The following is a 14,284-nucleotide window of genomic DNA, read 5'->3' as shown; positions in this document are numbered from 1 at the left end:
AGAATCACTCACACACAGGGATATTAGGTCACATCCCCTCCTTTCATCTGTAACAGCTTGGGTAGCGTGGGCAGAGATCACACACACACAGGCATATTAGGTCACATCCACTCCTGTCATATGTGCCAGCTTGGGTAACCTGGGCAGGGATCACACACACACAGGCATATTAGGTCACATCCACCCCTGTCATCTGCGCCAGCTTGGGTAACCTGGGTAGGGATCATACACACACAGGCATATTAGGTCACATCCACCCCTGTCATCTGTACCAGCTTGGGTAGCCTGGGCAGGGATAACACACACACAGGCATATTAGGTCACATCCACCCCTGTCATCTGCACCAGCTTGGGTAGCCTGGGTAGGGATAATACACACACAGGCATATTAGGTCACATCCACCCCTGTCATCTGTACCAGCTTGGGTAGCCTGGGCAGGGATAATACACACACAGGCATATTAGGTCACATCCACCCCTGTCATCTGCACCAGTTTGGGTAGCCTGGGCAGGGATAACACACACACAGGCATATTAGGTCACATCCACCCCTGTCATCTGTACCAGCTTGGGTAGCCTGGGTAGGGATAATACACACACAGGCATATTAGGTCACATCCACCCCTGTCATCTGTACCAGCTTGGGTAGCCTGGGCAGGGATAATACACACACAGGCATATTAGGTCACATCCACCCCTGTCATCTGTACCAGCTTGGGTAGCCTGGGCAGGGATAATACACACACACACAGGCATATTAGGTCACATCCACCCCTGTCATCTGCACCAGCTTGGGTAACCTGGGCAGGGATAATACACACACAGGCATATTAGGTCACATCCACCCCTGTCATCTGTACCAGCTTGGGTAGCCTGGGCAGGGATAATACACACACACACAGGCATATTAGGTCACATCCACCCCTGTCATCTGCACCAGCTTGGGTAGCCTGGGCAGGGATAATACACACACAGGCATATTAGGTCACATCCACCCCAGGGTCATCTGTACCAGCTTGGGTAACCTGGGCAGGGATAATACACACACAGGCATATTAGGTCACATCCACCCCTGTCATCTGTACCAGCTTGGGTAACCTGGGCAGGGATAATACACACACAGGCATATTAGGTCACATCCACCCCTGTCATCTGTACCAGCTTGGGTAACCTGGGCAGGGATAATTCACACACAGGCATATTAGGTCCACATTTGCAAAAATGGTATCTGTAAATTTTTCACCTAAATATAGATTATATCATGTCACAGGTCAGGGAGGAAACTTTGCACCTCACTACAAAAATTGAATGCATGTGTGCACCCTACATGTTAAACTGTGTGCACTAAGGTCCAGCCCTAAATATTAGGCTCTGTTTTCAAGTTAACATTTTTCAATTTAACTTACTACAAAAGTTTAATGTATGTGCACATCCTATATTGTGTGTACTAAGGTACAGCCCTATATAAGGCTCTTTTTTCAACTTAACATCATCATTTTTAGAAAGAACCAACTTATAGAATTGTTGTGGCCTTAATATAACGGATAAAATCCTACAAATGATAGCTTGATATAAAGGAACACAGAAAGCTCTCTTAAAAGCCAAACACCTTGGGTGCTACAAATGACACATCTTCTTAAGGTGGAATGATATCAACTGTCTTTTGTCGGGGACCTGTGTACCATGTAAATTACAGAGAAGGTCCTGAGGGATAAAGCCTATACTATAATAATGATTATACAAAACACTTTCAAATTGGTGCTTCCGGCCATCGAGGCAAATCATGAAGTTGAAGCCCAGAGTTGGACCCACTGAAAAGAGCCGCATGAAAGCGCGGTGTGAAGACTATCCGACTGCTGCCTACCCCTGTCTCAGGGATCCCAGCAGCAGTATAATCAAATAATGGATACTACCTACTACTACTAGAGGTGATTTCTAAAAGTCACGCAAGCGTTTTGGTTACTAATAAAATCTTACAGATAACAGTTCCACCGTGACAAAAGAACGCTATAAGCTCTCTAAAGCCAACAAACAAAGTAATGGTTTAGACCCATAGACTTTTAGTTATAAGACCATAGGTACCGGTATTGTTGGTTGTTATCCATTGTGTCTAGGGCACAGTATTGGAAGGCTGAGCCCATCTCTCTCCTCATCCTTCCACTGCTATACATGTTTACCTCCCCAGCCAAAGCCAGGGATCTATTTCAATAAATTTACACTTGGGTGGAGTGAGGAAGGTTTTAAGCGCCTTTTCCAAGGGCACAGGATCAGTAGAATGATATTAGGATTCGAACCCATGACCTTTGGGTTCTGGCCAAATATCCTGCATGCAATTACGACACATGACCCAACACAACTGGGGATTAAAATTGAAGCTTAAAGAGTCGTTCATTTACATGTATTCGGTAGTAGACCTATGATATCAAGGCTCTTTGAAAATTCATTTTAAAGCCAATTTCACAATAATTTATATTACGGTAACCCTGGCTTGAAACATACATAATTACAAAATGTATGCATGACTAAGATCACAAACAATTACAGCAACCTCTGCACAGTGACCACTGTAATTGATCGGCCAGACTTTTGATGTCAACAACTAGGATTACTTGTCATGGCATTTTGGAGTCTATATGATTATAAGATCAACTGACTTTGCTGTGGCTGGGTAAGTCCACGCCAATTGATTTCTCAGATTCATTTTTTAAAAATAAAAATGTAGCAAGCGGACATCATAAAGGGCAGGGAGGAAAACTTAAATATGACTGTATTCACTCCATAAAAGTGAGTGCACCAAGGCATTAACCTGGTCTTCTTGCATAGTTTTTATCATGTTTTTTTTTTCCAGTTGAGCATATATTTTTTAATGTTTTAAAAATCCGAGAACCAACAAATTAAATTGGTATGGCCTAAGTCTCTACGTACTAGACATAAGATGTCTCATTTGGGAGGGGGGAAGTTCGGGGGAAGGTGATAGAAGTGGCCATGATGTTCTACAGCTGCTTTCGCCCTATCTCTTGTACCTTTTTTCTCTCCTGAGAAATAGGATTGAAATAGCATCGAGTGGTAGAATTGTTTACAATACAAGACAGAAAATACACATCGAAGCTAGCAGTGTTGCATCATAATCGGCGTATGTACTAAAAGAGTCATTTCACCCAGTTTCAAGTGGAACAAGCTGAGCAAGACAAAAACATGCCGACCTTGAAAATTATGCATATAGTGATGATAAATAATCATGGTAATGTCCCACTCAGGATGAGTCTTGTGAAGACGAAGGTCAAGGTCAAATTAAGGCCCCCTAAGGTTACCCTAGGGCTGAAGTGCTGCAGCTGAACTGGTTTTCGCATCTTTTGTCCGGGCATGCTACGGTCTGTTGCAGATAATAGTAATTTTTGTAAAGAAGGATTTACTAAAAAAGCTCTACACAGCTATTAATGGGTGATTTCATGGAGGTTAAAAAACTACTTTCCTTCACAGACCCATGTGGATACACACAGTAATGATAAAGGCCATTTTTGTCAATACATCGTTCTGTCTCTTTGCGTTACGCTTCATCAAACATGACATCAGACAGCCATGTAAAATTCTATCATGAATAATTCAGAACTTTGACTTTGTGCCAGGACAATTAGCAATTAGTGTAGTGAAGCATGATCAGAATCTGTTCCCTGTGCAAAGTATAATCATTATCTTGGACGTCAACATACTTAACATCATGGTGACTTTAACTTAAGTCTAGGATTAAACACATGTATGTATACTCAGTAATAAACGGTCATTCTGTGTAATGCATGTATAACCAACTGCATGCGCCGCTAATGCCTGTACACCTGGTGACCCCGAAGGGTGGTTAGACCACACCAATTTTGTAAGTTCACTTGGTTCTCGTTAAATAAAAAACAGAGCCCAAGGGCTGCACCTTGATGCACACCGTCTCAGGGAGAGATATGATATGTACAGTTCAAGATGCATAATTTAGTTTTCCTCACAGCTATCTGTTTTAATCTTGACACTCAGATACTACATGTGGCTAAATTTGTCTGAGAGCCAAGAAAATAAATTGGTGTGGCCTAAAGCTTGACGTGACAACACAAAGAACAACTGTATTTGTTCTGGAACTGTCCCCAGAAGTCCCCAGGGATATATCATAGCCACGCCTTCCACATTGTTCCACTCACCACAGGCAGGTTATGAGCTCTGGTGGAAAAAAAAATTGACTTGTATTTTGGCCGTGGAGCAGGCATTCCTGCCAACACACTACCGGCTTCAAGTGCGGTCACCTCGGTGAGTGGTAGTAAAACGTTAAACTTTCCAAAAGTTGCCTTAACAAGTAAGTACACATAGTTTTACACAATGTTGTGTCTCTGTGAGTCTGCATGATTATGTTTGCCTTGAATAGGGGAACATATTGTTTTGCTCTGCTGTTTCTTCTTCGATAAACAAATTAGGACCAGGACCAGACAGCTAGCACCACGTTTACTGGTAAAGTAGCAGACACCCTGAAGTGTTTGATTTGCATTTTGTTGTGTGGCAAGTGGCAGGATAGAGCTAGAGGGCCTGGTCACCATATTTTTGAGTATGTATAAACACCCAAGAACAGTTATATAATCTAATGCTAGACGAGGTGAAGGTAAATATTATGTATTTGCTTGCAAATGTTACCTTCTAGTTTGTACTTTAAATAATTAAAACTTATCAAAGTGTGAAAAAAACGTCACACATTGTACAGTGTATATGTCGAATGACAGGTCGACAACAGCAAATTAAGGCAGTCTTGGGGTCTTTTCAGACAGCATTTCATAAATACAGAATGAACTTTTACAAAGCAGAATGATGCTTTTCTTACAGGCTTGACAAATTCAAAGCAAACCAGCGCCAGAAACATGCAGGTGTTGTGTGTAGCTGCCGTTCTGCTGTTCCTGAGAGGGAGTTTCGGTGCCACGGATCTGACTCAGGACCAGATCAACACCATCCTGCAGGCACACAACTACTACAGGCAGGCTGTCAGCCCCACCGCGACCGACATGGAGTATATGGTCAGGACATTTGAATAGGATATAACTTTTATTATGTCATACTTAAACATTTTTGCGGCCCTGAGGCCTCAGGGCCGCAAAAATGTTTGATACCGGTGTTCCGGGCCATGTGATAACTTTCCGTATCACACGGGTTCTAAGTTGTATCACACAGGCTTCATTCGAGTAAATCGAACTATTTCGAACTAGCCGAATACGGCACAGTTGAAAATTTGAATTTGGACGTAAAAATTTTAAATACAGTGTATTCTGCATCACCCTCGGTCCCAGCCCCCCCGCGGGTCGGATCACCCTCCAGCCTTCGGGCAATCCTTCCTACGGTCGGGCTGGTACCTCGGGTGATACGGAATACACTGTGTTGTATTCTATATTGAATTTTATACTAAATATGTTTGAGGTTTGTTTTGAGATATATTGCTAGCAAAATGCATTAGATTATATAGGCCATACTAATTCATTTCCTTGGTTCTTCGACATCTTAAAACTAACTTGTCAAAACAGAAATCTGGGAGAAAAACTTGCATCTTATCACAATATTGTACATTCACTCCCTGTAACTGTGTGTACTGAAACAAGAGGCAAGTAGAAACAGTCTCCTGGCTCCCAGGATTTGAACCCATGCCAAACCCAGCCACCAGATCGCAAACCCAGCAGTGCTAACCATTAAGCCAAAAGCTCAGAGCCATTATTGGCATGGTCAGTTTGGTGATGCTTGAACCCTAGTGGTACAGTTTCAAGGTGCGCTAGGGACAGTATTCAACAACACTTAGCCTTTAGAGAACCAGCAAATAAAATTGGTCTGGCCTTAGACATACTGAATAGATGTGCATGAGTCACAACAATGGCAGCATTGTGTTTTGAGATATACCAGGGACATGACAGCTCATCTCTTGATTGTTAACATGATTGAAGCTTGTCACGTACACGTACACCTGTAAGAATGTCAAAAACTGTTGCTTGCACGCACGCTCAAAGAAGAAACAAGCCACACCAATCAAACTAGGTGGACATGCTTCAAAAGGAAGTGAATCCTCCATTCTACTTGATGTATAACAGGACTGCAATTAGTGTCCAATCTCCAAGATTGATAAGAAGTCTGTTATCACCGCTATAGTGACTGCTATCATCAATAATCAAATATTACTTTATTCCAAATGCGAGACCAGATCACTAAGGGCTACATGATTGTACTGTTGTTCTGTATATAGCCTTGTAACTACATGACAGTAAATGCATTTAAGTTTGCTGGGATTTAATTTCGCGGAAGCGGGAAAAAGGACTTTTTGCGGTGGTTTTAAGTTTGCCGTAGCATCATGCACTGTAGTCTCTTACTGCCATGAAAAACATTAAACCACCACGAAAGTTTCTGCATTTACAGTTACAGTTACAGTAACTGTTGTTTTTGGTTGCCATACATTGTACATTCTAAATTTGTGCAATTGTTAAGCAATTATCATGGTTCATTCAATTCATTCCTTACTAGTTGTCTGGAGTACAGACTCTGAGAGAAGTTTTGCTATGTAGTCCCCTTTCTTTGATGTGCATTTTGCTCTAAGAAGACACAACGATCATAATGCTTGCTGTTTGCCTTATGCCCAGGAGTGGGACGATATCCCAGGGCTGGGCGGTTGGCTGCGACTTCACACACAACTCCAACCATGGAGTAGGGCGAACTTTTACAAATCTTATTCCTTTCAGCAGACACAAACATGATGATTTCTGTGTGCCTTATACCCAGGAGTGGGATGACAGCCTGGCCACCATAGCGCAGGGATGGGCGGACGGCTGCGACTTCACACATAACCCCAACCGTGGGGACACGTACCAGGGGTCGGTGGGGGAGAACCTCTACACCGCCACGGGAAGGTCTGTATTACCACAACTTATAATGCTATATATATATAGTATATATTAATTGAAAAATCAACTTAAAAGCAGAGACTGAGGGTTGTGCCTTCAAGTTACACAGTCACACAGTTTCCATAGGAAGTGAAGGTACAGCTTTTTCTGTTCTCAGCGCGACTAAACCTTTTTGGGTGGTTTAGACAATTTAAAATATTGTCATTTTCAAAAAAGGACTGTCATGAATTTGAACTGAAAAAGGCATAGAAATAAAACCCAAAAAGCCAGACTTGTAAAGCTTGCTAAGGCAGCTAACATTCATTAATTGTTAATCCACCATAGCTACACAGCTGGGAAGGAAACTGCGAACTGGCATGGAGAAGTGTGTGACTACACGTTCAGCAGCAACTCCTGTAAGGATGGGGCTGTCTGTGGACATTACACACAGGTAAGGAATGGTCAGGTGTGTGACAGGTAAGGAACAGTCAGGTGTGTGACAGGTAAGGAACGTCAGGTGTGTGACTACACCTTCAGCAGCAACTCCTGTAAGGATGGGGCAGTCTGTGGGCATTACACACAGGTAAGGTTGTCCTACTACATTCTGCAAAAAAATAGATTCAGCGCACCTAAAATCTGTAACTGTTACAATGGTTTTCAGTGTGTGAGTGTGTGTGTGTGTGTGTGTGTGTGTGTGTACGTGCGTGTGTGTGTGTGTGCGTGTGCTTGTTTGTAGCTGTTTACATTGTGTATGTGTGTGTGTGTGTGTGTGTGTACTTGCATGCGTATGTGTGTGTGTGTGTAATTGTGTCTGAGTGTGTGTCTGTGAGAGAGTTTTTGTGTCTTTTTGTGAGAGGTCTTTTTTTTATTTGTAACAAAGTTTATTAATGATATCCGTAACTCTTTTAATATTTCTTTTCGCCAACACTTTACTCAGGTTGTGTGGGCTGCCAGTACTAAGCTTGGGTGTGGTGTGAAGCTGTGCGACACTCTCGCCACTGTCGACTGGAACAACGCCAACCTGGTGGTGTGTAACTACGCTCCCGCGTAAGTCTGCAGGCTTTGTTTGTTTGTTTGTTTGTTATTATTGGTAAACAACTTGGGTGCGGGGTGAAGCTGTGTGACACTCTCGCCACTGTCGACTGGAACAACGCTAACCTGGTGGTGTGTAACTACGCTCCCGCGTAAGTCTGCAGGCTTTGTTTGTTTGTTTGTTTGTTTGTTATTATTGGTAAACAACTTGGGTGCGGTGTGAAGCTGTGTGACACTCTCGCCACTGTCGACTGGAACAACGCTAACCTAGTGGTCTGCATCTACGCTCCCGCGTAAGTCTGCAGGCCCTTTTTTTCCACGGGCACAACGATGGTGGCATGTTGGGGATTTGAACCCAGGGCCAAACACATTGTAACACCAACATGCCAGTACATCTTACATTGCCATCATTACAAGCAAAAGATTGCTATTTGAATATCAATATCCAATGTCAATAATTTCAGAGAACCATGGCTTATTTTATTTTCCGTACTTTCTACACAGAGGTAACTTTGGTGGACAGAAGCCCTACACCAGTGGCACAGCCTGTACCCAGTGTGCAAACGGCAACGACAACTGCTCCGACAAGCTGTGTGGTAAGGAGTCAGTTAAGAATTTTCATGGTTAACGTTATGGTAGCTACATGTGTGCGGTCTAGGGTGAGCCCGCTAGACAGAGCCACACAGAAGCATGGTGTGAAGATGAGACTGAAAAGCCAACTGTTGCCTACCCGTGTCAGAGACCCAATGAGCAGCATAATCAAATACTGGATCCTATATGAAAGGCACTTACTAATTTGCATAATTTCCATTACCCATGCTGTAATAATAATTATACAGGCTTTCGATATGTACAGACTAACAGCTTCACAACTCCAGCCTTGTTTTGGTGCATCACCCCGAATGACCCAAAATGGCTGCCGTATCTAGACCAATACATGTATCATGTATGTTTCTGTCTAATATGATATAAGCTACCTGCAGTCCGACTATCGCTGTAAAAGTTTGCTGATGATCATCAGAATCAGATGATCCATCAGTCAAACCTTGTATACCTAAACTACCTCTCTTGTCATTTCCAGGCAAGCCATCTAACGTAACCCTGAGTGCTCCCAGCATTACCGGGCGTGAATGTCCAAGTAAGTACCAAGTTACGACCAACTAAAAACCTTTTTAGTAAAAGGGGGTGACCGTCCCATCAGTTTGTGCTGCTTTGGATGCATGCACAGATTTAATGAACAAGATACTCCCTCCTAAACAGGTTCAAACCCATGTAGCATTGGCCACACCAATTTGATTGTTGGTTATCAGATTTTTTAGAACGATGCTGAAAATTATAATTATCAAGTTGAACATGAAAACAGGATCTAAGGCCAAGAAGTCTGTGCCTGTACCTGTACAAACATTTCTAGAAGTAAATATAATCAGATGAAAGTTTTTCTTCTCTGACTTAGACTAGTGCTAACTTTTCATCATCAATTTCTGCTGAGTGTTGTTAGTTAAAGTCCTTCCTACGCCTGATGGCACATAGGGCGGCGCCCATCTCTATTTCAGTAGCCCTTGGGCCACACAACGCAATCACTACAGCAGGGGGCTAGTCCACTGGTAGTGGTGTGTGTTCAACTTCCATACTCTTTCCCGAATGCTGAGTGCTAAGCAGAGAAAGCAGCATGTACATGTTTTTAAAGTCTTTGGTATGACTCGGCCGGGGATCGAACTCACGACCTACCGAATGCAAGGCGAACACTCTACCCACTCGGCCATTGCACCGGTTAGCTGAGTGTTGTAAAGAATTTAATATCCGAGAACCAAAAAAATAGATTGGAGTGGCCTATAACAAAGAGTGTGTACTATTTGATGCTAGTATCCTCAACAGTTTTGCCATTCTGTCTTACAGGGAGCGGGGCCGCCCGCCATGCAAGCGTGCTGCCGCTAGGGGGCGTGGCTGCAACACTGTTCATGCTCTACATGCCATGAGGAACTTCAAGGCATGCATTATTTTTACAAGACGTTAGAGGCCATATATCCTGCTATGCTTTTAAAAGAAGTTAAAGATTATCATAATGATTACATCATGCAGGGCATAGAGATTTATTGAATATAAGTTCACGGTCTTTATCCGCAGGGTAACCTATATCCGTTGCTTTTAAAAACATTTTATTTAGGCATACCAAGTCGACGGACAGAGGCTTCAAACTGCAATACTTGCAAAATATGTACAATTTGAAACCATGCATTGTAAGTCGACTTGATATCCCTACGTAGTACCCTGTTCTCGAACACAACGGATAAAGGTTACCCGGCATATAAAGGTAAACTAGCGTTATCAAAATATTTGATGATTAATGCCAAAGTTAGTTATAGCAGTTAGTATAGTTGCTCATTCCAGATAAGCAACTGAATCCGGTTGCTTGTCATGAGTAACTATTATATGCCATATATTTTTTATTACCTGGATGTCTAACCTTCATTGACGTATTTAAAGATATAACACCAGTTCAGCTTAATCCATGGGTAACCTAAATTCGTTGTTTTAAAAAATTGAGTACTTAGAGATTGCAGGTCAACGACGTGGGTTTCAAATGTTAACATTTTCAAGATATTGCAATGTGAAACTACCTTCTATCGACTTAACGATCCCCAAATACCCTATTTTTATGTACAACGGATATAGGTTACCATACGCCAGATATAGGTGAACTAACGTTACATGTTATGTCATCAAGTTTGCTTAAATGTCACGCGACAACAGTTTAGAAGTAAGCTAAGCATCTGGAGGCCTCACACATGCATGAAATATTGACAGCTTTAATTTGTAAACTTGTTTTAATCAATATTTGATTATGCAAAGAAGGCTGCAGTCGCATGATTTTGATATGGTGGTGTTTGCAAATTATTTAAGACTAAGTCCTCTTTAATAAATGACTATTAACTCTGGCAGGCCTGAATGTTCTTATTTGGGAAAACTTAACGTTTGGATCCACACAGTCACTCACATACAGTCTTTTGCACTAGTGTGAGCAATGTATGGCAGAATTCAAACAGTTAACTATATATTTGTGACTAACAGGTGGCACTTGACACAAGTACCCACTTGACAAATTAGATAATCCTTTCCTTACCTGGAGTCCTGCAGCACACCTGTCCTGTCCTCAGGTGACACAGGTGAGACGTCTCCACCAGGTGTCACCTCCTTCAGGGCCAGGAACATCTCCACTGGGTCAGAGTCAACACTGAAAATCTGTCCATAAAGCGGAAAATTATTACATCAATGTAACACAAGTGGCAATTCTTACAGAGCAACTGCAAAAAGAGGTATAGAATTATCATGCATCTCTCTTTCTCTCTCTCTCTCTCTCTCTCTCTCTCTCTCTCTCTCTCTCTCTCAGCATGCGTCTGTCTGTCTCTGTTCTTCTCCTCATAATTATGCAACAGTACAGAAGAACCACAAAGCTTTTCATTGTACAAGTCCCTGTCCTACTAGTATCTCAAAAGAAAGGGAGACCATGTCTCACTTAGTATCATAATGGATATCAGTAACTGATGATTTGATTTCAGCACATATTCGACAATTGAAAACAAATATGATAGTACTGAAAAAAAACACGCAGGGGGGAGCAGAGGTATGTCTAGTATGTTTACTAGCTTTTCATGGATCCCCCTCAAAGTTATTCATTAAAAGCATAAAAATATGTCAAGATCATGTAAAAAAAATTTTACAGGATAAAAAATGATTTACTTCATTAATGGTTCAATCATATTATTTGCTTTAGATGCATACCAGGTACTTAATGATGCTGTTTGAGTCTTTTAAGAAATTGCACCCACCTTTGGCCCCAGTCCGGCACTAAGATAAGGTTTGAGCATCTTTAAGACATTGGAGTTGGTAAGGCACAGGACTTTGGGCAACAGGGACTGAGGAGAAAAATACCAAGGGAATATTCAGTTTAACCTAGAAATTCAAACTTTATGTTTATCTTATCTTCTTCACTCCTGAAAGTCAGGGTAGATTGTATAGCTGTCACTGGAAAATAGTATCCAATGATAATGAACTTGTGAGCCATCTGCTCATAACTAGAAAAAATATTTTTATTACTTTATCATAAGTGGATCAGCACGTTTCTTGTCAATGTGAAAGTGTCTTAACCTACCTGAGACAGCTGTTGTCCCTTCAAGACAAGGAATGCTTCTTCTTCACTCGACTCCATAAATTCTTCTTGCAACTTTGTCAACAATGGTCTATTCTCTGGGAGAAGAATCTGAAACAGCAAAATTAAGGATCACAGAGTCATCAAGACGAACTTTTGATTGAAGTTGACTCTACAAATAAAATAAAAAGTTTATATCATAGCTTCGAATCTTTATACTATACTGATTGGCTTTTCCATCTGCTTCTTGTTTCAACAGTTTTCAAATTGTTTAATTCTTTAATTTGTAATTCAAAATGGCAGTAATTGAAAAAAAAAGGTTTGTCCTAAACATATTCTAACTTGTATTTTGTCTTTTCTATTTGAAAATAAATACTTGCTTTGATTTTCCCAAATCATTCCAAATTCGAAGTAAACAATTAAAGTAGGTTGAAGACATTTACTGGAAGGGTAAAATACTTTAATTTATATTCAATCTAGTACTAACTTGTTCAGCCAGTGTACAGATGCTGAAGAAAAGTGATGGATGTCACTCGAAACGTCCAGAAATAATCTCTGTACATGACTATATATATATGTAGCCTCTTAGTACTACTGTCTGTATAGCTATTAGTTGTTATTAATTGCCATACATTGTACCCTGTGCGATTGTTGAGCAATAAATTCATTCATTCATTCATATACAATGTATCTTCTTCAGTTGCAGAGATTGCCTTCCCTTAAACAAAGTTTGGTTTGGTTTGGTTATACAGATCTCCATTAGTGACTGATATGTCACTATTCTTCCTGGAGTCCGGGTGACTTGTAGAGAATCACCAATTCTAGACGGAAGAATTTTGCACCATCGCACACCGCACAATCGCATGTGTGGGGGTTCTTTAACGTGCGTGAGGTGTGGCTCTCCCCATACACGGGACCTCCATTTTACGTCCTATCCGAGGGACGGCCCTAGTTGAAGCTAAGTACTCATTTTCACCTGAGTAAAGTGAGGAAAGTCTTGTAAAGCGCCTTTCCCAAGGGCACAAGATCGGTAGCACGGCATCCGGATTCAAACCCAAGACCTCTCACCGCAGGCTTTTAGCATCTGGACGTACTTTTCTTAGAATAACAAGAAATTTGATGCCCCTAGACGCCCTGGGGAGAAAATCGTCTGACAAGCATGAAATTCTGATTGAATTGAATTCTGGGATGCTACCAGGTCATCTGTGGTCACAGTCTTCTACTGTGAACTCTGGAACAGTATTTTTGCCTCTTGGGATACCTTAGAATGCACTTTTTTAAGTTAAAATCATCAAAAACTCTGCACCATGGAATTCGGATGCCCCCGGACCTCCCTACAATAGTCACCGCGACTCACCAATAAGTTTGGACTCCCTATTATAAAATCCTAGCTAAATCCCGAGCCAAACACGCTGCCGCTGCGCTACGCGGTAAGGGAGGAGTCAGTGTTTTGTCACCTGTGCCTTGTCCAGTGCCTCGTTCCACTGGCCCAGGATGTGGACATCACAGAAGCGAGAGTTGCGTATTCTCCTGACCGCCCTCCCCACAACAGGGTACACCACGTCTTGTACTGCATCTGGGTTGGGTTCAGGCTCCTGGAAAAAAATATCATCAAATCATAAGTGGTTTTCAAGAAAAGTTACAAAGTGTTTATGACGCACGAACACTACGTTACGCACTGGCGTTTTTACATTGAGTGGTCTTCCAGTGCTGAAAAGTTCACGAGCACTTCTATCTAGTAAGTTCACTGTGGATCCTGCTACTAATAAATTTTGTACATCAGCACCCTGTTCCAGTGCTGACAGCGGCTTCCAGCTAAATGACCTAAGAACTGCGTCCCAACTTCAGCACTGGAACTGATCATGAGTGCTAAGAGGAGTTCTGCCCTGGAAAACCAGTGCTTGCATTTGGTTACGAACTGTAACTACAGTCTTGAGAGAGCTAATCAGCACAAGAACAAAGCAGTGCTGAAGTTCAAATCAATTCAGCACTGAGAGCCAATTGCTAGAGCCAATTCGACCATTAATTCAGCACTGGAATACTTTATTATATATTTGCGGCATGTCCAGTTATAATGCTTAATAATATGCTAAATTTACCTCTAATGTTACAGTAGCTATTTCTATTCTCTCAGGACCCATGGCTCCCTGCCCCCCTCCCCCACCCTGTAGTATCTTCTGTGCCCAGGGAAGCCGTGCCAGCTGTTGCCTTCCATTAAAACCTGCCT

General features: G+C 41.9%; 1 protein-coding gene and 1 long non-coding RNA gene across 2 annotated transcripts in view; one reads left to right on the top strand and one right to left on the bottom strand.

Annotated features, from left to right (window-relative positions):
- LOC118422004 (cap-specific mRNA (nucleoside-2'-O-)-methyltransferase 2-like) overlaps positions 1-14,198 on the bottom strand; it is a 51,144-nt gene extending 36,946 nt beyond the window's left edge. The window contains exons 1-5 of the mRNA XM_035829506.1: positions 14,157-14,198; positions 13,515-13,652; positions 12,061-12,168; positions 11,738-11,824; positions 11,032-11,150 (exon numbers count right to left, since the gene is read on the bottom strand). Of these exons, the coding sequence (XP_035685399.1) occupies positions 11,032-11,150; positions 11,738-11,824; positions 12,061-12,168; positions 13,515-13,652; positions 14,157-14,198 (494 nt within the window). The remainder of the gene's footprint in view (positions 1-11,031; positions 11,151-11,737; positions 11,825-12,060; positions 12,169-13,514; positions 13,653-14,156) is intronic.
- On the top strand, positions 6,869-8,437 carry LOC118420726. The gene is made up of 4 exons (XR_004831783.1): positions 6,869-6,905; positions 7,224-7,461; positions 7,816-7,925; positions 8,415-8,437. It is a non-coding gene; the product is annotated as an uncharacterized LOC118420726 (long non-coding RNA).
- Positions 14,199-14,284: the final 86 nt, after the last annotated feature.

This window comes from Branchiostoma floridae, chromosome 8 (genome assembly GCF_000003815.2).
Source record: "Branchiostoma floridae strain S238N-H82 chromosome 8, Bfl_VNyyK, whole genome shotgun sequence".
Classification (NCBI taxonomy): Eukaryota; Metazoa; Chordata; class Leptocardii; order Amphioxiformes; family Branchiostomatidae; genus Branchiostoma; species Branchiostoma floridae.
Note: the sequence above shows the minus strand (reverse complement) of the source record. Positions and strands in the feature narration are given on the sequence as shown.